The following is a 27,454-nucleotide window of genomic DNA, read 5'->3' as shown; positions in this document are numbered from 1 at the left end:
TCAGATGACACTCATAGAACTTCATGTTACACAATACATGTATGTTTTGTTCGATAAAGTGCATATTTATATCCAAAAATCAAATTTGACATTGGCGTCTTATGTTCAGTAGCTCCAAAACATGCTGTGATTTTGCAGAGAGCCACATGAATTCACAGAAATGCTCATCACACAAGCTAACTCTCACATGACCGCGCGTCACGAGTCTGTGGCTCTCTGCCAGACCTCTGACTCATTCCCCTCTCATTCAGCCCCCCTTCACAGTAGAAGCCTGAAACAACGTTCAAAAGACTGTTGACATCTAGTGGAAGCCGTAGGAAGTGCAAGATTACCAATATCCCACTATCTTCAATAAATCACATCAAATCACATTTTATTTGTCACATACACATGGTTAGCAGATGTTAATGCGAGTGTAGCGAAATGCTTGTGCTTCTAGTTCCGACAATGCAGTGATAACCAACAAGTAATCTAACTAACAATTCCAAAACTACTGTCTTATACACAGTGTAAGGGGATAAGGAATATGTACATAAGGATATATGAATGAGTGATGGTACAGAGCAGCATACAGTAGATGGTATCGAGTACAGTATATACATATGAGATGAGTATGTAGACAAAGTAAACAAAGTGGCATAGTTAAAGTGGCTAGTGAAACATGTATTACATAAGGATGCAGTCGATGATGTAGAGTACAGTATATACGTATTCATATGAGATGAATAATGTAGGGTAAGTAACATTATATAAGGTAGCATTGTTTAAAGTGGCTAGTGATATATTTACATAATTTCCCATCATTCCCATTATTAAAGTGGCTGGAGTTGGGTCAGTGTCAATGACAGTGTGTTGGCAGCAGCCACTCAATGTTAGTGGTGGCTGTTTAACAGTCTGATGGCCTTGAGATAGAAGCTGTTTTTCAGTCTCTCGGTCCCAGCTTTGATGCATCTGTACTGACCTCGCCTTCTGGATGATAGCGGGGTGAACAGGCAGTGGTTCGGGTGGTTGATGTCCTTGATGATCTTTATGGCCTTCCTGTAACATCGGGTGGTGTAGGTGTCCTGGAGGGCAGGTAGTTTGCCCCCGGTGATGCGTTGTGCAGACCTCACTACCTTCTGGAGAGCCTTATGGTTGAGGGCGGAGCAGTTGCCGTACCAGGCGGTGATACAGCCCGCCAGGATGCTCTCGATTGTGCATCTGTAGAAGTTTGTGAGTGCTTTTGGTGACAAGCCGCATTTCTTCAGCCTCCTGAGGTTGAAGAGGCGCTGCTGCGCCTTCTTCACGACGCTGTCAGTGTGAGTGGACCAATTCAGTTTGTCTGTGATGTGTATGCCGAGGAACTTAAAACTTGCTACCCTCTCCACTACTGTTCCATCGATGTGTATAGGGGGTGTTCCCTCTGCTGTTTCCTGAAGTCCACAATCATCTCCTTAGTTTTGTTGACGTTGAGTGTGAGGTTATTTTCCTGACACCACAATCCGAGGGCCCTCACCTCCTCCCTGTAGGCCGTCTCGTCGTTGTTGGTAATCAAGCCTACCACTGTTGTGTCGTCCGCAAACTTGATGATTGAGTTGGAGGCGTGCGTGGCCACGCAGTTGTGGGTGAACAGGGAGTACAGGTGAGGGCTCAGAACGCACCCTTGTGGGGCCCCCGTGTTGAGGATCAGCGGGGAGGAGATGTTGTTGCCTACCCTCACCACCTGGGGGTGGCCCGTCAGGAAGTCCAGTACCCAGTTGCACAGGGCGGGGTCGAGACCCAGGGTCTCGAGCTTGATGACGAGCTTGGAGGGTACTATGGTGTTGAATGCCGAGCTGTAGTCGATGAACAGCATTCTCACATAGGTATTCCTCTTGTCCAGGTGGGTTAGGGCAGTGTGCAGTGTGGTTGAGATTGCATCGTCTGTGGACCTATTTGGGCGGTAAGCAAATTGGAGTGGGTCTAGGGTGACAGGTAGGGTGGAGGTGATATGGTCCTTGACTAGTCTCTCAAAGCACTTCATGATGACGGAAGTGAGTGCTACGGGGCGGTAGTCGTTTAGCTCAGTTACCTTAGCTTTCTTGGGAACAGGAACAATGGTGGCCCTCTTGAAGCATGTGGGAACAGCAGACTGGTATAGGGATTGATTGAATATGTCCGTAAACACACCGGCCAGCTGGTCTGCGTATGCTCTGAGGGCGAGGCTGGGGATGCCGTCTGGGCCAGTGAAGGACAGACCGCATGTTTTCGTTGCAGGCCGTGTCAGTGGCACTGTATTGTCTGAGTTGAAAAACAACAAACCTCAGATTTCCCACTTCCTGGTTGGATTTTTTCTCAGGTTTTTGCTTGTCATATGAGTTCTGTTATACTTACAGACATCATTCAAACAGTTTTAGAAACTTCAGTGTTTTCTATCCAATACTACTAATAATATGCATATATTAGCATCTGAGACTGAGTAGCAGTCTGTTTACTCTGGGCACGCTTTTCATCCAAAAGTGAAAATGCTGCCCCTATCCCAATGAAGTTATAGAAAAAAATAAGCAAACACGTTTGATGTTCGCCAAAAGTCATGTGGGAGACTCCCCAAACATTGGGAAGAATGATGAAACTAAAATTGAGCTTTTTGGCCATCAAGGAAAACGCAATATCTGGCACAAACCCAACCCTCCTCATCACCCTGAGAACATCGTTCCCACAGTGAAGCATGGTGGTGGCAGCATCATGCTGTGGGGATGTTCTTCATCGGCAGAGACTGGGAAACTGGTCAGAATATAAGGAATGATGGATGGCGCTAAATACAGGGAAATTCTTGAGGGAAACCTGTTTCAGTCTTCCAGAGATTTGTGACTGGGATGGGAGGTTCACCTTCCAGCAGGACAATGACCCTAAGCATACTGCTAAAACAACACTCAAGTGGTTTAAGGGCAAACATTTAAATGTCTTGGAATGGGCTAGTGAGAGCCCAGACCTCAATCCAATTGAGAATCTGTGCTATGACTTAAAGATTGCTGTACACCAGCAGTGCCCATCCAACTTGAAGGAGCTGGAGCAGTTTTGCCTTGAAGAATGGGCAAAAATCCCAGTGGCTAGATGTGCCAGGGTTATAGAGACATACCCCAAGAGACGTGTAGCTGTAATTGCTGCAAAAGGTACTTCTACAAAGTATTGACTTTACTGTTTTTTTAATGGTCTTATTTCTTGCTTGTTTCACAATATAAAATATTTTGCATCTTCAAAGTGGTAGGCATGTTGTGTAAATAAAATTATGCAAACCCACCAAAACATATTTTAATTCCAGGTTGTAAGGCTACAAAATAGGAAAAATGTGAAGGTGGGTGAATACTTTTGCAAGCCACAACTAAGACTAGAGGTTAGTGGCACAAAGATGCCTCATCTGAAATTGTAAAGGCTGCTGTGTTAGCAAGTATTTGTATCCCCTTCTGGGTTTTAATGAAAAACAATACGCCTATGATATCGTTCATTGCTTCTGTGGCGATGAGTTTTATATTGCTATTATGTAATGTCAGTCAGTGGCCTCTGATAAAAAGATTATATTCTGGAACAAAGGGTTTTTCAGGCATCAGAAGGATCCCAGATTGAGTGCTAACAGTGTATTTACCTGTGAAACCTCATTGAAGTGACGAGACACACTCTACAACATGAGACTTTCATCCCACATGATCAACATACACTGTATGTCAGGGATCATCAACTAGATTCAGCCGCGGGCTGATTTTTCTTCTTGAGCAGATAATTATGTAATTATGTGCTCAATATGGGAACACAATTACAAATAATTTGTAGACTGTAAATTCCCCACGAGAAACTCAAACAGATATGTTGGAACATACTTTAAAAAAATAAATAAAACCAAGCTTACATCTGGTATATGATCATGTGTCTCTTTATTATGTGGAAGAATACTCTGGAACAGATTTCCTTCAATTAAAATCACTTGGAGCTGATTTCCTGGTGTTTTTACAGTATTTTATGCCCAACAAAGAAAAACATTTAAAAGTACAAAAGTTTTGCACACAGCCATTTGCACTTATCACAATATGACCATTTAACAGTTGGTTAAATGGTGACTCACTGATGGCTGAACAAACATGTCACTCCATGGTGGGTTTTTAATGCTTTTGACTGTTCACTCTGTCATCGTGGAGAAGAAGTGAGGAGTGCTAACTTGATGACTCAACCCATTGTTCTCCCCCTCAGAGCTGGCATGGCCTTCACCGCCACGCTTGCTTGCATTACACTGAATTAGCCCAAAGCTTCCACTCCGTGAAACCAATGAGTAAGCAATTCAATATGAGTGGTGCTCTGTGCGGTTGTTATTTGCTACGTGTGACACACCGAAGCAACTTGTTAGGTTCTCCTTTCATTCTATAGGCAGTCAGTCTTGTTTCAAATACATACGTACATAAGCAAACGTATATGGACACCTGCTCGTAAAACATCTCATTCCAAAATCATGGGCAGTAATAAGGAGTTGGTCCATCCTTTGCTGCTATAACAGCCTCCACTCTGGGAAGGCTTTCCACCAGTTGAAAATTGCTGCAGGGACTTGCTTCCATTCAGACACGAGCATTAGTTGGGCACTGATGTTGGACAGTTAGACCTGGCTCGCACTCGAACCATGTAAAACAGATCATTATTCCTCCTCCACCAAACTTTACAGTTGACACGATACATTTGGGACAGTTAGCGTTCTCCTGGCAGCCAGATAGTGAAGCATGATTCAAGGCGAGTTTTACGTGCTTCAGCACTCGGCAGTCCCGTTCTGTGAGATTGTGGGGCCTACCACATCACAGCTGAGCCGTTGTTGCACCTAGAGGTTTCCACTTCATAATTACAGCACTTACCCTTGATTTGACAAACTGACTTGTTGGACGGCCTCCTATGGCGGTGCCACGTTGAAAGCGACTGAGCTCTTCAGTAAGGCCATTCTACTGCCAATGTTTGTTTATGGCGATTTTATGGCTGTGTGCTTGATTTTATACATCTGTCAACAACGGGTGTGGCTGAAATAGCTGAATCCACATACTTTTGTATATATATAGTGTGTCTTGGTTTCTGTCATTCCTCAATGTTGCACATCCTGTGTAGTTCATGTATATCGCAACTGAGCCCATTTAGTTAAAGCCAAAGACATTCCTGTTTGACCTTAATGAACAATGAAGCTTTCGAACTTTATTCCTCTCTTTCTGCCACCCCCAGGGAGAGAGCCCCATGTCACCACCCCAGACCCACACGGTCAGCCCGTCCTCAGCCAAGCCCACGTCTCCGCCCTCCACCGCCAGCGCCACCTCCCCACCCGCCGCCCCCAGTCCTGTGGGCACCAGCACGCCCGGACCCTCTCCACCTCCAAGAGCAGCGAGCAGCACCTCAATAGGAACGTCAGCGGGGAAGCAAGCCTGATGGGACAGACCCGGAAGGGTAGCCTGGCGGACGTGGAGGCCCTAGTGCCCACACACGACGAGCAGGGCCGAGCCATCCCTGAATGGAAAAGGCAGGTGATGGTGCGCAAGCTCCAGGTGAAGATGCAGGAGGAGGATGAACACAAGCGCAAGGTAGGCGTGGATGGAGGAGGTGTGAGAGAAAGGAGTGTGATGATAAGCATTTACAATTTCAGCTCTTTTTTTTGTGCTGCTGTCACAGAATGGGCACTGAGGGGAAAACAAGGTCAAAGTGGTTAAAAGGGTTGGGCTGAAATGTGGGTTGGTGGGTTTGTTTTGTTTAAATGGGTTTACTTAGCTAACATATGGAATTGTTTTAAGATAGTCATACCTTTTTTTATTTAGCTATTTTATTTTGAATTTAAGTACCTAAAGGGACCCCCCAAAAAACAAAAATATTGAAATGTTATTTGATAAACATTGAATAACACATTCAAAATTGGCAAATTAAGTTTGTCTTAATCTAGGAGAAATAAGAAAGCTCAGGGACTATTTTAGTTTTTTGGGACACATATTTAACCTCTTGTTTTTGTTGGCACAAAACTACCTCGATCCTTCCATTCGTTGTATGGGTTACCTTCAGATGAGTCCCATGACACTTATGGGGGTCGCAGAGCAAAACACCATTGTGTTCGTGAGAGTCTCCCCTTTCCATTGAGTGGTCATAATAGTTTGTAAACTATTCTGAAGTTAGATGTTTTTGTGAGGGGACCGAATTTTGGGATGTCTCATGGTCTGAAAAACACCGCTGTAGCTTGGCCACCTTCCACCGCAGATGATGAAAGCCAACATAGGCAGATGCAGTGGATTGAAACGCAACCTGATATCTGATGGATTTTTTTTTGTTATGCCTGGGTTTGGTTTGAGTAAGAACATTGTGGTTCTAGTGCTTTTCCAATCCTTTTCATGTTTTATTGGTGTTGCAATATCTGATTGTTGATTTTATCTATTTCTGAAGAAGTCGGCCTACAGGTTGTAGTCAGATGATTGATTAGTTGGTAGCAGTCTTTAATTTTTCACTTTTAAGCTTTTATACCCATGTTTTGTGATTAGAATGAATTATGTATTTTTTAATGATCATTAGGTTGGTATGTAAAGTTGAACTCTCTGATCTGCCTGGCTGCTAGCTACTAGTATCTGTGCCCTTATTATCTGATACTATTACATTTACATTACATTACATTTACGTCATTTAGCAGACGCTCTTATCCAGAGCGACTTACAAATTGGTGCATTCACCTTATGACATCCAGTGGAACAGCCACTTTACAATAGTGCATCTAAATCTTTTAAGGGGGGTGAGAAGGATTACTTTATCCTATCCTAGGTATTCCTTAAAGAGGTGGGGTTTCAGGTGTCTCCGGAAGGTGGTGATTGACTCCGCTGTCCTGGCGTCGTGAGGGAGTGTGTTCCACCATTGGGGAGCCAGAGCAGCGAACAGTTTTGACTGGGCTGAGCGGGAACTGTACTTCCTCAGTGGTAGGGAGGCGAGCAGGCCAGAGGTGGATGAACGCAGTGCCCTTGTTTGGGTGTAGGGCCTGATCAGAGCCTGGAGGTACTGAGGTGCCGTTCCCCTCACAGCTCCGTAGGCAAGCACCATGGTCTTGTTGTATTACCTGTAGGAGCTTGAACATAAAGGATGCTGTACATTGGCAGCAGTTCTATCATAATACTACAAGTAACACGCTTGCGTCTTTGTCACGTAGAGTAGGCCAGAAGGCTATACTGGAAAACTTAACCTCTATCAAAATAAAAAATATGGCGGAGCCGCAAATGGTCTTCTGTGCTTCAGGGTGTCTATTTACATAGTGATTCCTGAACAAAAACAACAGTACTGCCATCAAACATATACCTTATGGGACAGCTAAAAACAATGCTGCCCCATTCACATCTCAATCCAAAATGACCTCTTTATGAATTGAAAGAGAGGCTCCTTTTGTAGGACTAGCCCCTCCCCTCAGAACAATTAACCCTAATTAATTAAGCAATTACCTCGTCAAACCTACATTTTCCATTAACTAAACATACTAAAGGATATACATTGCAGCACGTGTTTTAAACAATATCACCACATAACATTTACAAAATTACATCACTACTGACAGTGTCTTTTAATATGCCCATTTACATTAATGAGCCATTTGGGACAGGCACTACAAAGTCAGCGCAATTCCCTTTGCTCGGGTCCTTATCCAGCATACCCGGAAGCTACAGAGATGGAGAGAGAGAGGAACAGAACAAACAAACGCGCTCATCCATAATATCAATAAGTAAAATACATATTGCTGATATTGAATATGAACATTGACAAGTGTGAAATGTAAAAAAAAAGTTAATTTGTGTGTCGACCCACATTGTTACCTTATCTGATAATGGAGCAGGGAGGAGTGATGAATGTATGCATGCGTTAAAGTACCAAATGCTGCCCAGGCCAGTGACGGACTTCTACGTCACAGTCTTGAACAATAAACATGATTGACAGGTTAGAACCCTGAAGCTTATGTATTCCCCAGGGAAAATGCCCCTTAAGCAGTTTGAGAGCTTCTTTGCCATTGCCCTTCTTTAAGTGCTATTACTAAGGTTGTCCTATCAGACATTTGCAATGTGTTTGTTTATTTATATAATCTATATTTGGTGTAAACGTGTTGCTTTGTTTTGACTGGAATGTTAAATAGGATTTGAGTCTTAACAGTCAGTACTTGTTCCATCCAAGATGGTAGACATTGGCTACTGTGCTAATATAGGGACAGATGCCTTAATTGCTTTTCAAGCCTATTAAGGACCCATACATGTTATGTTGATGTAACAATTTCCTCATTTATCAATGAGTACATTCTAAAAGTGTTTCCCAACTCAAGTCCTCGATTATCCCCAACAGCACACATTTTTGTTTTGTTCTTGCCATAATTGATTTTTACATACACATGTATTTACTAATATAGATAAATAATGATTTGTTAGCAGTTTATAAGCAGACCTCCAAAAAAGTGTATCCCATAAACCCACATACTCAGCCATGTTCAGGCAGCAGTTGTGTGCTGGTGATTTTGCCACCCTGCTTTCATAAAGGAGAAGGCTGTGCCCTGAATCTCAGCTAATCTGGGAGTTATGAAGCGTGTACTGAGGCAGTGCACCACTAAATCCATGTAAATCATTTGTGATGAAGTTTGACCATGCGCTGTGTGTGTACAGTACACCAGGAAGTGCAAGCTGAAGGAACCTCCCCCCTTCCCTCCTCTTTTATGGTATTCTTTGCTGTCCCTTGACCTCTGTTCTAGTTTGCGGCCAGTGGACATTGTCAGCCTCAGGAGTGACACTACTCTCACGTCCACAATGCCATCCTTGGGCCCTTTTGGAGAGCTGATGATGGAGGACGACCTCATCCGCATTGAGAAGCAAATTGAGAACCTGCAGGTCATGCACAAGATGACCGAGGGGAGAAGGAGCTGGAAGAGCTGGAGCGAGAGCTTCAACACTCCTTCCCGTGTCTGCCGCCCTCAACCAGCAGCACTTCTCCATAAAATCAAATCAAATTGTATTTATTTGTCACATACACATGGTTAGCAGATGTTAATGCGAGTGTAGCGAAATGCTTGTGCTTCTAATTCCGACAATGCAGTAATAACCAATAAGTAATCTAGCTAACAATTCCAAAACTACTACCTTATAGACACAAGTGTAAGGGGATAAGAATATGTACATAAAGATATATGAGTGAGTGATGGTACAGAGCGGCATAGGCAAGATACAGTAGATGGTATTGAGTGCAGTATATACATATGAGATGAGTATGTAAACAAAGTGGCATAGTTAAAGTGGCTAGTGATAAATGTATTACATAAAGATGCAGTAGATGATAGAGTACAGTATATACATATGAGATGAATAATGTAGGGTATGTAAACATTATATTAGGTAGCATTGTTTAAAGTGATATATTTTACATCCTTTCCTATCAATTCCCATTATTAAAGTGGATGAAGTTGAGTCAGTGTGTTGGCAGCAGCCACTCAATGTTAGTGGTGGCTGTTTAACAGTCTGATGGCCTTGAGATAGAAGCTGTTTTTCAGTCTCTCGGTCCCAGCTTTGATGCACCTGTACTGACCTCGCCTTCTGGATGATAGCGGGGTGAACAGGCAGTGGCTCGGGTGGTTGTTGTCCTTGATGATCTTTATGGCCTTCCTGTGACATCGGGTGGTGTAGGTGTCCTGGAGGGCAGGTAGTTTGCCCCCGGTGATGCGTTGTGCAGACCTCACTACCCTCTGGAGAGCCTTACGGTTGTGGGCGGAGCAGTTGCCGTACCAAGCGGTGATACAGCCCGACAGGATGCTCTCGATTGTGCATCTGTAGAAGTTTGTGAGTGCTTTTGGTGACAAGCTGAATTTCTTCAGCCTCCTGAGGTTGAAGAGGCGCTGCTGCGCCTTCTTCACGATGCTGTCTGTGTGGGTGGACCAATTCAGTTTGTCTGTGATGTGTATGCCGAGGAACTTAAAACTTACTACCCTCTCCACTACTGTCCCATCAATGTGGATAGGGGGGTGTTCCCTCTGCTGTTTCCTGAAGTCCACAATAATCTCCTTAGTTTTGTTGACGTTGAGTGTGAGGTTATTTTCCTGACACCACACTCCGAGGGCCCTCACCTCCTCCCTGTAGGCCGTCTCGTCGTTGTTGGTAATCAAGCCTACCACTGTTGTGTCGTCCGCAAACTTGATGATTGAGTTGGAGGCGTGCGTGGCCACGCAGTCGTGGGTGAACAGGGAGTACAAGAGAGGGCTCAGAACGCACCCTTGTGGGGCCCCAGTGTTGAGGATCAGCGGGGTGGAAATGTTGTTGCCTACCCTCACCACCTGGGGGCGGCCCGTCAGGAAGTCCAGTACCCAGTTGCACAGGGCGGGGTCGAGACCCAGGGTCTCGAGCTTGATGACGAGCTTGGAGGGCACTATGGTGTTAACTGCCGAGCTGCAGTCGATGAACAGCATTCTCACATAGGTATTCCTCTTGTCCAGATGGGTTAGGGCAGTGTCCAGTGTGGTTGAGATTGCATCGTCTGTGGACCTATTTGGGCGGTAAGCAAATTGGAGTGGGTCTAGGGTGTCAGGTAGGGTGGAGGTGATATGGTCCTTGACTAGTCTCTCAAAGCACTTCATGATGACGGAAGTGAGTGCTACGGGGCGGTAGTCGTTTAGCTCAGTTACCTTAGCTTTCTTGGGAACAGGAACAATGGTGGCCCTCTTGAAGCATGTGGGAACAACAGACTGGGATAGGGATTGATTGAATATATCCGTAAACACACCAGCCAGCTGGTCTGCGCATGCTCTGAGGGCGCGGCTGGGGATGCCGTCTGGGCCTGCAGCCTTGCGAGGGTTGACACGTTTAAATGTTTTCCTCAGTTTGCAAAGAGTCAAATAAAGTTTGTTCAGAGCCATCGATGTGTCTGCTTGGGGGGGAATATATACGGCTGTGATTATAATCCAAGAGAATTCCCTTGGAAGATAATGCGGTCGACATTTGATTGTGAGGAATTCTAAATCAGGTGAACAGAAGGACTTGAGTACTTTTATGTTGTTATGATCACACCACGTCACGTCAACCATGAAGAATACGCCCCCGCCCCTCTTCTTACCAGAAAGATGTTTGTTTCTGTCGGCGCGATGCGTGGAGAAACCCGCTGGCTGCACCGATTCCGATAGCGTCTCTCCAGTGAGCCTTGTTTCCGTGAAGCAAAGAACGTTAGTCTCTGATGTCCCTCTGGAATGCTACCCTTGCTCGGATTTCATCAACCTTGTTGTCAATAGACTGGACATTGGCGAGAAGAATGCTAGGGAGTGGTGCACCCTGTGCCCGTCTTCGGAGTCTGACCAGAAGACCGCTCCGTTTCTCCCTTTTACGAAGTCGTTTTTTTGGGTCGCCGGCTGGGATCCATTCCGTTGTCCTGGGTGAAAGGCAGTACACAGGATCCGCTTCGCGAAAGTCATATTCTTAGTCGTACTGATGGTGAGTTGACGCTGCTCTTATGTTCAGTAGTTCTTCTCGACTGTATGTAATGAAACCTAAGATGACCTGGGGTACTAATGTAAGAAATAACACTTTAAAAAAAAAAAAAAACTGCATAGTTTCCTAGGAACGCGAAGCGAGGCGGCCATCTCTGTCAACCCCAAAGTCCACGAGCAGGTGGAAGATCTACCAGCCTGGTGCAGCAAAATCTCAGCCATGCTCTTGAGCAGCGTTATCCTCCTATCCACTCTCTGAGGAAAGACAATAGACCTCATGGATTTGATATCTCCCGGATAAGCTCAGGAGGAAGTGAGTAATAATAGGATGGGCCAGAGGGTCCGCTGGTGTCATTGGTCAATCCCAGGCGTTCTCCACCAGGGAGGAGGTGGAGAAGGAGATCAAGCAATGTGATGTCTCTGTGAAAGAACTGAAGGCCAACTATGAGATTCAGAAACTATCCTAGTTTGCTTTGCCTACGACAAAACAAACCGGGTATACATGCGCAAGAGGTCCCTCCATGTGGTGAGCAAGTCCAGTTATCACCCCGAGACTATTCAGAAGGACTGGATTCTGTGCTCCAGTCTCCTAACAACAAAGTCCTTCCTCCAGTCCAGGAATCTTTACCTCTAGTGGAGGAAACTGTATTCACACCATCTCATGCTCCTCTTACATACCAGTCTTACAAAGTGATCCCTTAGTCGGATCAGTTCAACCAGGTTCTGTCTACAGACCTTATACTGACCAACGAGCAGCTGATCCGGAGCCTGGAGGTGCAGACAGACATGAGCTACGTCCGGGAGTGCATAGCGATGAAGAATGAGCTTATCGTCTTCCTGTTGCTGGAACACTGGAGAAAGTAAACCCTCTGAGTCCTACAGGCCAAAGTACACAGACGGGGAAGTCTAGGGGTTGGTCTGGATGACGATAACTGGTTTACCCCTGAGATGGACGGAGACATGCAGAGACAGAATGACAAAACACTCCTCTTCCTGAAGTCCAGGCAAGTGGTGGTGAAGCTGATTGGCCACTGGAGGACAATCATGAGCCAGGTGCCCACACGCCAGATCCGCCAGCTCAGCCAGTCCCAGATGATCTACTGGTCAGAGCACTTCCTTCCACACATAAATAAAGCATTGGTCAGTTACGAAACCCTGACCCTAGACCTCTTTATGCGGGTTTACTTCCAGCTCCTAGAGATGACCATGTCACGCAGCGAGCGCAAGTTCCGACACCTGCTATGATGCGAGATGTTCGACCACATCAGACAGCTACAGCTGGGAGCTGAAACGCCAGTTCCACCGCAAGGTCCTGGACATTGAGTGAGGGAAGCGGGACTGGATGGACAGCTTCGAAGACATTAAGAAAAATACTGTTCAAAAAGCTGTGCAAGACTCTGTAGTACAGGTTGTGACAGTAGATACAACAATACATAGTGTAGTACAGGGTGTGACAGTAGAGACAACAATACAGAGTGTAGTACAGGGTGTGACAGTAGAGACAACAATACAGAGTGTAGTACAGGGTGTGACAGTACAGACAACAATACAGAGTGTAGTACAGGGTGTGACAGTAGAGACAACAATACATAGTGTAGTACAGGGTGTGACAGTAGAGACAAGAATACAGAGTGTAGTACAGGGTGTGACAGTTGAGACAACAATACATAGTGTAGTACAGGTTGTGACAGTAGAGACAACAATACAGAGTGTAGTACAGGGAGTGACAGAGACAACAATACAGAATATAGGGCAGGGAGTGACAGTAGAGACAACAATACAGAGTGTAGTACAGGGTGTGACAGTAGAGACAACAATACAATACAGTGACAGTAGAGACAACAATACATAGTGTACAGGGTGTGACAGTAGAGACAGTGTAGAGGGAGTGACAAGAGACAATACAGAGTGTAGTACAGGGTGTGACAGTAGAGATAACAATACAGAGTGTAGTACAGGGAATGACAGTAGAGACAGGGAATGACAAGAGACAACAATACAGAGTGTAGTACAGGTGTGACAGTAGAGACAACAATACAGGGTACAGGGTGACAGTAGAGACAACAATACATAGTGTAGTACAGGGTGTGACAGTAGAGACAACAATACAGAGTGTAGTACAGGGTGTGACAATAGAGACAACAATACATAGTGTATGAAAGGGTGTGACAGTAGAGACAAAAATACAGAGTGTAGTACAGGGTGTGACAGTAGAGATAACAATACAGAGTGTAGTACAAGGTGTGACAGTAGAGACAACAATACAGAGTGTAGTACAGGGTGTGACAGTAGAGACAACAATACAGAGTGTAGTACAGGGTGTGACAGTAGAGACAACAATACAGAGTGTAGTACAGGGACAGTAGAGACAACAATACAGAGTGTAGTACAGGGAATGAGAGACAACAATACAGAGCATAGGTGACAGTAGAGATAACAATACAGAGTGTGACAGGGTGTGACAGTAGAGACAACAATACAGAGTGTAGACAGGGTGTGACAGAGAGACAACAATACAGAGTGTAGTACAGGGTGTGACAGTAGACATAACAATACAGAGTGTAGTACAGGGTGTGACAGTAGAGACAACAATACAGAGTGTAGTACAGGGTGTGACAGTAGAGACAACAATACATAGTGTAGTACAGGGTGTGACAGTAGAGACAACAATACAGAGTGTAGTACAGGGTGTGACAGTAGAGACAACAATACAGAGTGTAGTACAGGGTGTGACAGTAGAGACCACAATACAGAGCGTAGTACAGGGAGTGACAGTAGAGACAACAATACAGAGTGTAGTACAGGGTGACAGTAGAGACAACAATACAGAGTGTAGTACAGGGTGTGACAGTAGAGACAACAATACAGAGTGTAGTACAGGGTGTGACAGTAGAGACAACAATACAGAGTGTAGTACAGGGTGTGACAGTAGAGACAACAATACAGAGCATAGGGCAGGGAGTGACAGTAGAGACAACAATACAGAGTGTAGTACAGGGTGTGACAGTAGAGACAACAATACATAGTGTAGTACAGGGTGTGACAGTAGAGACAACAATACAGAGTGTAGTACAGGGTGTGACAGTAGAGACAACAATACAGAGTGTAGTACAGGGTGTGACAGTAGAGACAACAATACAGAGTACAGTAGAACAACAATACAGGGTGTGACAGTAGAGACAACAATACAGAGTGTAGTACAGGGTGTGACAGTAGAGACAACAATACATAGTGTAGTACAGGGTGTGACAGTAGAGACAACAATACAGAGTGTAGTACAGGGTGTGACAGTAGAGACAACAATACAGAGTGTAGTACAGGGTGTGACAGTAGAGACAACAATACAGAGTGTAGTACAGGGTGTGACAGTAGAGACAACAATACAGAGTGTAGTACAGGGTGTGAGAGATAACAATACATAGTGTAGTACAGGGAGTGACAGTAGAGACAACAATACAGAGTGTAGTACAGGGTGTGACAGTAGAGACAACAATACATAGTGTAGTACAGGGTGTGACAGTAGAGACAACAATACAGAGTGTAGTACAGGGTGTGACAGTAGAGACAACAATACAGAGTGTAGTACAGGGTGTGACAGTAGAGACAACAATACATAGTGTAGTACAGGGTGTGACAGTAGAGACAACAATACATAGTGTAGTACAGGGTGTGACAGTAGAGACAACAATACAGAGTGTAGTACAGGGTGTGACAGTAGAGACAACAATACAGAGTGTAGTACAGGGTGTGACAGTAGAGACAACAATACATAGTGTAGTACAGGGTGTGACAGTAGAGACAACAATACAGAGTGTAGTACAGGGTGTGACAGTAGAGACAACAATACAGAGTGTAGTACAGGGTGTGACAGTAGAGACAACAATACATAGTGTAGTACAGGGTGTGACAGTAGAGACAACAATACAGTAGTGTAGTACAGGGTGTGACAGTAGAGACAACAATACAGAGTGTAGTACAGGGTGTGACAGTAGAGACAACAATACAGAGTGTAGTACAGGGTGTGACAGTAGAGACAACAATACAGAGTGTAGTACAGGGTGTGACAGTAGAGACAACAATACAGAGTGTAGTACAGGGTGTGACAGTAGAGACAACAATACAGAGTGTAGTACAGGGTGTGACAGTAGAGATAACAATACAGAGTGTAGTACAGGGAGTGACAGTAGAGACAACAATACAGAGTGTAGTACATAGTGTGACAGTAGAGACAACAATACAGAGTGTAGTACAGGGAATGACAGTAGAGACAACAATACAGAGCATAGGGCAGGGTGTGACAGTAGAGATAACAATACAGAGTGTAGTACAGGGAGTGACAGTAGAGACAACAATACAGAGTGTAGTACAGGGTGTGACAGTTGAGACAACAATACAGAGTGTAGTACAGGGTGTGACAGTAGAGACAAGAATACAGAGTGTAGTACAGGGTGAGAGAGACAACAATACATAGTGTAGTACAGGGTGTGACAGTAGAGACAACAATACATAGTGTAGTACAGGGTGTGACAGTAGAGACAACAATACAGAGTGTAGTACAGGGTGTGACAGACAACAATACAGAGTGTAGTACAGGGTGTGACAGAGACAACAATACAGAGTGTAGTACAGGGTGTGACAACAATACATAGTGTAGAGACAACAATACATAGTGTAGTACAGGGTGTGACAGTAGAGACAACAATACAGAGTGTAGTACAGGGTGTGACAGTAGAGACAACAATACAGAGTGTAGTACAGGGTGTGACAATAGAGACAACAATACATAGTGTAGTACAGGGTGTGACAGTAGAGACAACAATACAGAGTGTAGTACAGGGTGTGACAGTAGAGACAACAATACATAGTGTAGTACAGGGTGTGACAGTAGAGACAACAATACAGAGTGTAGTAGTCAGGGACAGTAGAGACAACAATGTGACAGTAGAGACAACAATACATAGTGTAGTACAGGGTGTGACAGGGAATACAGAGTGTAGTACAGGGTGTGACAATAGAGACAACAATACATAGTGTATGAAAGGGTGTGACAGTAGAGACAACAATACAGAGTGTAGTACAGGGTGTGACAGTAGAGATAACAATACAGAGTGTAGTACAAGGTGTGACAGTAGAGACAACAATACAGAGTGTAGTACAGGTGTGACAGTAGAGACAACAATACAGAGTGTAGTACAGGGTGTGACAATAGAGACAACAATACATAGTGTAGTACAGGGTGTGACAGTAGAGACAACAATACAGAGTGTAGTACAGAGTGTGACAGTAGAGACAACAATACCGAGTGTAGTACATGGAGTGACAGTAGAGATAACAATACATAGTGTAGTACAGGGAATGACAGTAGAGACAACAATACAGAGCATAGGGCAGGGTGTGACAGTAGAGATAACAATACAGAGTGTAGTACAGGGTGTGACAGTAGAGACAACAATACAGAGTGTACAGGGTGTGACAGTAGAGACCACAATACAGAGTGTAGTACAGGGTGTGAGTAGTGTAGTACAGGGTGTGACAGTAGAGACAACAATACAGAGTGTAGTACAGGGTGTGACAGTAGAGACAACAATACAGAGTGTAGTACAGGGTGACAGTAGAGACAACAATACAGAGTGTAGTACAGGGTGTGACAGTAGAGACAACAATACAGAGTGTACAGTAGAGACAACAATACAGAGTGTAGAGATAACAATAGTACAGGGTGTGACAGTAGAGACAACAATACAGAGTGTAGTACAGGGTGTGACAGTAGAGACAACAATACAGAGTGTAGTACAGGGTGTGACAGTAGAGACAACAATACAGAGTGTAGTACAGGGTGTGACAGTAGAGACAACAATACAGAGTGTAGTACAGGGAGTGACAGTAGAGATAACAATACAGAGCATAGGGCAGGGAGTGACAGTAGAGATAACAATACAGAGCATAGGGCAGGGAGTGACAGTAGAGATAACAATACAGAGCATAGGGCAGGGAGTGACAGTAGAGATAACAATACAGAGCATAGGGCAGGGAGTGACAGTAGAGATAACAATACAGAGCATAGGGCAGGGAGTGACAGTAGAGATAACATTACAGAGCATAGGGCAGGGAGTGACAGTAGAGATAACAATACAGAGCATAGGGCATGGAGTGATAGTAGAGATAACAATACAGAGCATAGGGCATGGAGTGACAGTAGAGATAACAATACAGAGCATAGGGCAGGGAGTGACAGTAGAGATAACATTACAGAGCATAGGGCAGGGACTGACGCAGGACATTGCACCTGCTCCAATTCAAGTCACCATAGTCACATTAATGTCTACCCAGAGAAGAGCCCAATGAGGACTCAAGTCAAACTGATCTATTAACTGAGAGTCACTTCCTGTTGAACGCGACACGAGGGAGAGCTTGGTTTGTTGTTTAGAAATTATATTGGGAAGTTTCTTAGTAGCTAGCTAACTTTTTATTTTGGATCCCACGTTGCAGTTGGTATCAGTTGCTGGGGCTGCTAGTATCTGTCCAGTGGTACCCCTCCCTTCTCCCGTCGATTTCTGGTGATATGGAGAGGATCTGTGTCTGCAGCACGTATCTTACGAATCGTGTCACCCTCTTCTCTCTATACACCAAGTCACTCGGCGCTGTCATATCCTCACATGGTCTAACTTATCATTGCTATGCTGATGACACTCAACTACTATTCTCCTTCCCCCATTCTGACACCCAGGTGGCGACACACATCTCTACGTGCCTGGCAGATATCTCCACTTGGATGTCGGCCCACCACCTCAAGCTCAATCTCGACAAGACAGAACTGCTCTTCCTCCAGGGTAAGGCCTGCCCGCTCAAAGACCTCTCCATCACGGTTGACAACACCACGGTGTCTATATCCCGGAGTGCAAAGAACCTTGGTGTGACCCTGGACAACACCCTGTTCTCTGCAAACATCAAAGCAGTGAGTCACTCCTGCAGGTTCATGCTCTACAACATCTGTAGAGTACAACCCTACCTCACACAGGAAGCGGCGCAGGTCCAAATCCAGGCATTTGTCATCTCTACTGCAACACTCTGTTGGCTGGGCTCCCCACTTGTGCCATCAAAACCCTGCAACTTATCTAGAACGCCTGGATGCCTGGTGTTCAACCTAGCCACTTTCTCCCATGTCATCCTGCTCCTCCGCACAGTCCATTGGTTCCCAGTCAAAGCTCTTCTCTGTCTTGGCACACCAATGGTGGAACCAGCTTCCCCCTGAAGCTAGGACAGCAGAGTCCCTTCCCATCTTCCAAAAACATCTGAAACCCTACCTATTCAAAGAGTATCTTAAATAATCACACAGCACCCCCTCACATCCCCTTCTCACCCCGGCCGGGCACAGGCCTATTCGAGTCCAACAAATGGGCCTGTGCAGGATCCTGTGAAAGCTGAAAGTGTAGCACAGGAGAGTGTTCCCAAAGACACAGTTCAGACTTCTGTGCAGGATTTGGCGTAGAACATTGGGCAGGATACTGTTCATGAAGCTGTGCAAGACTCCGTAGTCCAGGCTGTGAAAGCGGAGACCAGAGTACAGAGTGTAGGGAAGGGTGTGATGCAGGACATTGCTCCAGTTCAATTTACCATAGTCACACCGGTACATGAATTTCCACCCAAAGAAGAGCACAATGAATACTCAATCAAACTGATCTATGAACTGAAAAAGTTCAGCAATGAGGAGATCAACAGATACATTTAAGCGCATCTTTGCCTTCTGGAAGGAAAAGGCTGAACTGTTTATCTGACCATCAGAGTTGGATGAGCAAAAGATATGTGGAATACTCTTTACACAAAAGTGTTAGGCTAAAAGCAGACAGCAGTGCCACGAAGGACGTGGTCAAGGAAACTAACTTCAGTGGCGTATGCTAGGGAGAGAAAGCTAATCTGGGTTGTAGCTTTGAGGTCTCGGGTAACACGTGGTTTTAGTAAGGAAAGGAGCATCTAGTGTGTGATTGGATGTGCGGCGGTCAATGCACTTTTTTATTTGCATATCAGTGGTCGACAAGACAATCTGGTGTAATGATAGAAGAGGGCTCTAAATGTGCTTCCAGTAATGATTCCCTGAATTCTGAAAAAAAAGTCTGCAGTTGCTACATCAATTTTTGGGCTGTTAAATAAATGTTATTGCCGTTGATTCTTGAAGAATAAAGCTTATAAATTTGAGCTTAAATGGTCGTACCTCATCAGAACTCAAACATTCAGCTTGTTTTACTCCAATGTTTGTAAACAAAGTAAATTCAAACAAACACTATACTGTGGCTTCAAAACATGATGGTCAGTCCTTGCATCCATAGCTTTGTCTATGAATTTGAGTGGTATTTCTCAAGCCCCATCCCTCAGCTGTTTACCAAAGCAAGTGGTAGGTTGACCGCTTTGTTTAAGTTTCTTATGTGTTATTGGTTTGTATTTCTTTGAAATCCAAAGACCGACCCTAATGTTGGAGAATGTAGTGTAGGAGGTGGTTTGCCATTTAAAACATTATAGAACATATTGTACTTAGGCAATGCAATGTAACATAATTTGATCAAACCGGAATATTGCTGAAAATGTTTTTAAACTTTGAAAATGTCAAATATTGTAGAGAACAGTTGGGTGCAGACAAGGGCAAGGAACATACCAGTATCGCAATATTTTTTCCATGGCAAAAATGAAAATGTTAAGCAGACCAAAAGTCTTCGGTCCTTTAACCTCTAGTGACACCCTATCCCGTGAACGGGACCGTTGTCATCATCTGACACTAATTAGCATAACGCAACAGACATAAATCTTCCTAGAAAATCTTCCTATTCATGAAAATCACAAGTGAAATATATTGGAACACAGGTTACCCTTTTGTTATTCACCCTGTCATCTCAGATTTTCAAAATATGCTTTACAGCTAAAGCTCGACAAGCATTTGTGTAAGTTTATCGATAGCCTAGCATAGCATTATGCCTTGCTAGCAGCAGGCAACCTTGTCACGAAAATCAGAAAAGCAATCAAATTAAATTGTTTACCTTTGATGAACTTCGGATGTTTTCACTTACGAGACTCCCAGGTAGATAGCCAAAGTTCATTTTTTCCCAAAAGATTATTTCTGTAGGCGAAATAGCTCCGTTTGTTCTTCACGTTTGGCTGAGAAATCGACCGGAAATTGCGGTCACAACAACTCCGAAAAATATTCAAAATTTTCTCCATAATATCGACAGAAACATGGCAAACGTTGTTTAGAATCAATCCTCAAGGTGTTTTTCAAATATCTATTCGATAATATATCCACCGGGACAATTGGTTTCTCAGTGGAAGCGATTGGAATAATGGCTACCTCTGTACTTTACGTGAGATTTTCTCTCCGGGAGCATCCGGATGGGATTTTTCTCAGGCTTTCGCCGGCAACATCAGTTCTGTTATACTCACAGTTTTGGAAACGTTAGTGTTTTCTATCCAAAGCTGTCAATTATATGCATATTCTAGCATCTTGTCCTGACAATTTTTTTTCCAAAAACGAAAATACTGCCCCTAGAGTCTCAACAGGTTAAAAACCTGCTCTATATTGTGTGCTATAGCTTGGAAAATAAATAATAAAGATGTTCCTAAAGTTAAAATCTGCTTTGTGTTTTGTTTCCTTGCAACGATAGTAACGAGTATCGCAATACTGATATCCTCCTGGCCCTAAGCCTGACCCCCAAGAAACTGCACCCTTGGCATGCTGGAGTAACATTCTAATGATATTTATACTGATATCATCCTGGCCCTACGCCTGACCCCCAAGAAACTGCACACTTGGCATGCTGGAGTAACATTCTAATGACATTCATACTGATATCATCCTGGCCCTACGCCTGACCCCCCAAGAAACTGCACCCGTGGCATGCTGGAGTAACATTCTAACGACATTTATACTGATATCATCCTGGCCCTACGCCTGGCCCCCCCAAGAAACTGCACCCTTGGCATGCTGGAGTAACATTCTAACGACATTTATACTGATATCATCCTGGCCCTACGCCTGACCCCCCCAAGAAACTGCACCCTTGGCATGCTGGAGTAACATTCTAATGACATTTATACTGATATCATCCTGGCACTACACCTGATCCCCCAAGAAACTGCACCCTTGGCATGCTGGAGTAACATTCTAACGACATTTATACTGATATCATCCTGGCCCTACGCCTGACCCCCCCAAGAAACTGCACCCTTGGCATGCTGGAGTAACATTCTAATGACATTTATACTGATATCATCCTGGCACTACGCCTGACCCCCCAAGAAACTGCACCCTTGGCATGCTGGAGTAACATTCTAATGCCATTTATACTAGTGTATTTTTAGGGTGCTGTTTCACCTCTGAGTTCAACTTCTACATGAAACGCACTGTGCTGTCATTAGTCAGATATGCATACAGTAACATCACATAGGTTTGACAAATATTCCCCTGATACTCACAATGGACTATCAAACCAATTGCTCCTTACGTATACAATTCTTGACTATGAAGATGGCTTTATTATCAAGAACGATGATCACTTTGCCGTCTACAAAAAGAAAAAAAAGGAAAAGAAAGAAAAAAAAGAACAGAGCCATATTTTACTCGGTCTCACATGGTGCTGGTTGTTGCACAAGCTCTACGATGAGGAAAGTAGGTCTCCAGTGTTCATTTCAACTGGGTTACACAATGGCTTACACGCTATCATTTTTACCCAGTCTGTGACCTTATCAGGATGTAAACAATGCACACCTTTCAGAACAGATTAGGAGCTTGTTGAATAATGATAGCGGGGTTTGTATTCAATGGAAATGAATAATGATTTTTGTTACTGTGTTGTTTTGCATCTACACTTTCACATGTTCATATATTCACATTATCAAATAAACCTTTAGATTGTTGATAATATACATACAGTTATATATATCTCATCACACTTTTGAAATGTTTTAATACACTACATAACCAAAAGTATGTGGACACCTCGTCGAACATCTCATTACAAAATCTTGGGCATTAACATGGAGTTGGTCCTCCCCTTTACTGCTATAACAGCCTCCACTCTTCTGGAAAGGCTTTCCACTAGATGTTGGAACATTGCTGTGGGGACTTGCTTCCATTCAGCCACAAGAGCATTAGTGAGGTCAGGCACTGATGTTGGGCAATTAGACCTGGCTAGCAGTCGGCGTTCCAATTCATCACAAAGGTGTTCAATGGGGTTGAGGTCAGGGCTCTGTGCAGGCCAGTCAAGTTCTTCTACACCATTCTCGACAAACCATTTCTGTATGGACCTCGCTTTGTGCACGGGGTATTGTCATGCTGAAACAGGAAAGGGCCTTCCCCAAACTGTTGCCACAAAGTTGGGAGCACAGAATCGTGTAGAATGTCATTGTATGCTGTAGTGTTGACATTTCCCTTCACTGGAACGAAGGGGCTTAGCCCGAATCCTGAAAAACTGCCCCTAGACATTTACACTTCACAATAACAGCACTTACAGTTGACTGGGGCAGCTCTAGCAGGGCTGAAATTTGACGAACTGACTTGTTGGAATGGTGGCATCCTCTTCAGTAAGGCCATTCTACTACCCAATGTTTGTCTGAACAATGTGTAAACATGGGGCACCCTCCTGAATTACCCCCAGATGTAGCCAATCTTGACATTGGATTGCTTTCGCCATTAGATATCAACAGTGTTAACTTTCTGCCTGTAGCATAAAACTTGTTCTTCAAGAATTCTTCAAGAATCTCCTTTAGAGCCTGACATGAGTTCAAAACAACAATAACAAGCAAACATGACACACAAGACAATTATTCAACAGGTACTGGTAGGGACAGGCGGACAGGACCGGACATGTAGATAACATTTCATATTGGTCTTTGGGGGAAGTAATTGGTTAACCAAAAGGTTATGTCAACCGGATTAGACACAGATACCATTGTTTTATAATAATAATAATAATAATGAGCAAATAAATAGTAATAGCAAGTTAGAGGAAACACTAAGGTGGGGATCAGTTCATCGGGAGTTGAGTACTGGGGTGCAGTTTATGTTGAATGATTTGAATCTTGTCTTTGGTGGATCCTGTAATTTATTCCTTTATGACGTAGCCATTGAAAAACAGAAAATTGGTTTCTGTTTTTCCAGTTGAGTAATATTGTTTTTTTGCTGATTGCTAAGGCGATTAAAAAGGACTGATGATGTTTGGGAGGTAGGTTGGATGATGAGACATCTCCAAGAAGGTAGAGGGATGCTGTGACCCGAAAGGGTGTTACTTCTTTCCAGAACTGAAGGGTGGTTGGACAGAGCCAGGAAAGTAGTTCTCTGGAGTGTTGTGACTAGTGTGAACAGATGTCTGTGTCAATGCATCCAATTGTGTGCATTTTGTGTTGGGAGTTATGTGCTCTGTGATTTTGTGTTGAGGGTAATGTGCTCTGTGAATTTCGGGTTGAGAGTTATGTGCTCTGTGAAATTTTGTGTTGGGGGTTATGTGCTCTGTGCATTTTGTTTTGAGGGTAATCAAGCCTACCACTGTTGTGTTGTCCGCAAACTTGATGATTGAGTTGGAGGCGTGCGTGGCCACGCAGTCGTGGGTGAACAGGGAGTACAGGAGAGGGCTCAGAACGCACCCTTGTGGGGCCCCAGTGTTGAGGATCAGGGGGGTGGAGATGTTGTTGCCTACCCTCACCACCTGGGGGCGGCCCGTCAGGAAGTCCAGTACCCAGTTGCACAGGGCGGGGTCGAGACCCAGGGTCTCGAGCTTGATGACGAGCTTGGAGGGTACTATGGTGTTGAATGCCGAGCTGTAGTCGATGAACAGCATTCTCACATAGGTATTCCTCTTGTCCAGATGGGTTAGGGCAGAGTGCAGTGTGGTTGAGATTGCATCGTCTGTGGACCTATTTGGGCGGTAAGCAAATTGGAGTGGGTCTCGGGTGTCAGGTAGGGTGGAGGTGATATGGTCCTTGACTAGTCTCTCAAAGCACTTCATGATGACGGAAGTGAGTGCTACGGGGCGGTAGTCGTTTAGCTCAGTTACCTTAGCTTTCTTGGGAACAGGAACAATGGTGGCTCTCTTGAAGCATGTGGGAACAGCAGACTGGTATAGGGATTGATTGAATATGTCCGTAAACACACCGGCCAGCTGGTCTGCGCATGCTCTGAGGGCGCGGTTGGGGATGCCGTCTGGGCCTGCAGCATTGCGAGGGTTAACACGTCTAAATGTCTTACTCACCTCGGCTGCAGTGAAGGAGAGTCCGCATGTTTTCGTTGCAGGCCGTGTCAGTGGCACTGTATTGTCCTCAAAGCGGGCAAAAAAGTTATTTAGTCTGCCTGGGAGCAAGACATCCTTGTCCGTGACTGGGCTGGTTTTCTTCTTGTAGTCCGTGATTGACTGTAGACCCTGCCACATGCCTCTTGTGTCTAAGCCGTTGAATTGAGATTCTACTTTGTCTCTGTACTGACGCTTAGCTTGTTTGATAGCCTTGCGGAGGGAATAGCTGCACTGTTTGTATTCGGTCATGTTACCAGTCACCTTGCCCTGATTAAAAGCAGTGGTTTGCGCTTTCAGTTTCACGCGAATGCTGCCATCAATCCACGGTTTCTGGTTAGGGAATGTTTTAATCGTTGCTATGGGAACGACATCTTCAATGCACGTTCTAATGAACTCGCACACCGAATCAGCGTATTCGTCAATGTTGTTATCTGACGCAATACGAAACATATCCCAGTCCACGTGATGGAAGCAGTCTTGGAGTGTGGAGTCAGCTTGGTCGGACCAGCGTTGGACAGACCTCAGCGTGGGAGCTTCTTTTTTTAGTTTCTGTCTGTAGGCAGGGATCAACAAAATGGAGTCTTGGTCAGCTTTTCCGAAAGGAGGGCGGGGCTGGGCCTTATTTGCGTCGCGGAAGTTAGAGTAACAATGATCCAAGGTTTTTCCACCCCTGGTTGCGCAATCGATATGCTGATAAAATTTAGGGAGTCTTGTTTTCAGATTAGCCTTGTTAAAATCCCCAGCTACAATGAATGCAGCCTCCGGATAAATGGATTCCAGTTTGCAAAGAGTCAAATAAAGTTCGTTCAGAGCCATCGATGTGTCTGCTTGGGGGATATATACGGCTGTGATTATAATCGAAGAGAATTCTCTTGGTAGATAATGTGGTCGACATTTGATTGTGAGGAATTCTAAATCAGGTGAACAGAAGGATTTGAGTTCCTGTATGTTTCTTTCATCACACCATGTCTCGTTAGCCATAAGGCGTACGCCCCCACCCCTCTTCTTACCAGAAAGACCGCCTCGTTTCCCTCTTTTTCGGAGTCGTTTTTTTGGGTCGCCGCATGGGATCCATTCCGTTGTCCTGGTTGAGAGGCAGAACACAGGGTCCGCGTCGCGAAAATCATATTCTTGGTCGTACTGATGGTGAGTTGACGCTGATCTTATATTCAGTAGTTCTTCTCGACTGTATGTAATGAAACCTAAGATGACCTGGGGTACTAATGTAAGAAATAACACGTAAAAAAAAAAAAAAAAATGCATAGTTTCCTAGGAACGCGAAGCGAGGCGGCCATCTCTGTCGGCGCCGGATCACACCTGACTCTGGTGTTTTCCAGAGTCAGCAGAAAGGCCGCTTTAGCGTTTTACATTTTCATAACTGTGACATTAATTGCCTACTGTCTGTAAGCTGTTAGTGTCTTAATGACCGTTCCACAGGTGCATGTTCATTAATTGTTTATTGTTCATTAAACAAGCATGGGAAACAGTGTTAAAAACCCTTTACAATGAAGATCTGTGAAGTTAATTGGATTTTTACAAATTATCATTGAAAGGCAGGGTCCTGAAAACGGGATGTCTTTTTTTGTTGAGTTTATGTAAAAATTGTCTTCATACTAGATAAAATAAAAATAAATATCCTATAAATCATATTGGCTACACATGGCCTGTCTGCAACGAACTTGAAATATTATATCAACTATTAACTTGGCTCCGGCCTGAAGCTTGCGCTAGCAAACTTGCAACATTGTATAAAATATTCTGCTCCAGTGAACTTGGGACAGACACAGCTGTAGGCTATTTGCCTACAGGGATAAGAAGCAGTGCTTGACTTGAACAGGAGCTGAGTACCGGCACCTCAAATTTTCTCCTGCTTGAGCCCCCGTTCCTCTTATAGAATATTAGCTCAAAAGTATTGTGGAGCTCCTGCACCTACATATAAACAGTACCAACACCCAAAATGAGGACCGGAACGTATTTCAGTCCAAGTCCAGCACTGATAAGAAGCCTATTTTATGACTTATCCACTGTATCGGAGCATGACATTTCCCCCTTTCATTTTCCCTTTCACGCTGAGTGGTTATTGAAAGTGAGAGAGCTGGAAAGATATTTCAAATACATTGAGCAACTATTGTCATTCTCAATGGATGTAAAAACAGACCTTGTTTGCTTGCTGTTTGAGGTGAAGAAAACATTACTTTGAGAAGCTCCACAGGTCATTAGTGGTGATGAGTTAAGCCAATCAGAAATACTATCAGTCCCAAATGGGCACATTTCTATGCCTACATTTGCGCACAGGCCAGGTAGCCTATAGGCCTACTTCTATGCGTGCCTGTGTAACAGTGTGATTAAAAATTCCTGCATAAAATGGGTGTTATGCCACCTCCTGGTGGATTAGTGTGTATACAATGTCTAACACAGTGATACAAGTATGGAATTCTGGGTAATCCACTGCAGATTTATGGATGAGTTGAAAATTGAATGGTCCCGGGATAGACATGTATAAAGTTGACATTACATCATAAAATCCACATTTTACATAATACATTAGCAATTTATGTTATTCGTAACTAATGTTGTTGGTTTGGCGTAAAATAAGCCACCCTTTAAATGTTATTTGCCACTTGGGTTTTATGCTAGCTAAAGTTCCCTCTGAAGTTGGTAGCTATCTCGAGAATGCATCTTTAGGAGTGCTGTTTATATCCCGTCTCACCACTCATCCATACTGTGTGTGGGCCATGATTGCAGGTATTTTGAC

General features: G+C 44.2%; 1 protein-coding gene across 1 annotated transcript in view; it reads left to right on the top strand.

Moving 5' to 3' along the window:
* Positions 1-27,454, top strand: part of LOC118373316 (espin-like) — a 112,001-nt gene that overhangs the window by 61,102 nt on the left and 23,445 nt on the right. Inside the window, 2 exon segments of the mRNA XM_052500495.1 lie at positions 5,203-5,332; positions 5,335-5,555. Coding sequence (XP_052356455.1) covers positions 5,203-5,332; positions 5,335-5,555 — 351 coding nt within the window.

Source organism: Oncorhynchus keta, unplaced genomic scaffold (genome assembly GCF_023373465.1).
Source record: "Oncorhynchus keta strain PuntledgeMale-10-30-2019 unplaced genomic scaffold, Oket_V2 Un_contig_10789_pilon_pilon, whole genome shotgun sequence".
Taxonomy (NCBI): domain Eukaryota; kingdom Metazoa; phylum Chordata; class Actinopteri; order Salmoniformes; family Salmonidae; genus Oncorhynchus; species Oncorhynchus keta.
The sequence above is the reverse complement of the archived record's forward strand: the minus strand, read 5'-3'. Positions and strand labels throughout refer to the sequence as shown.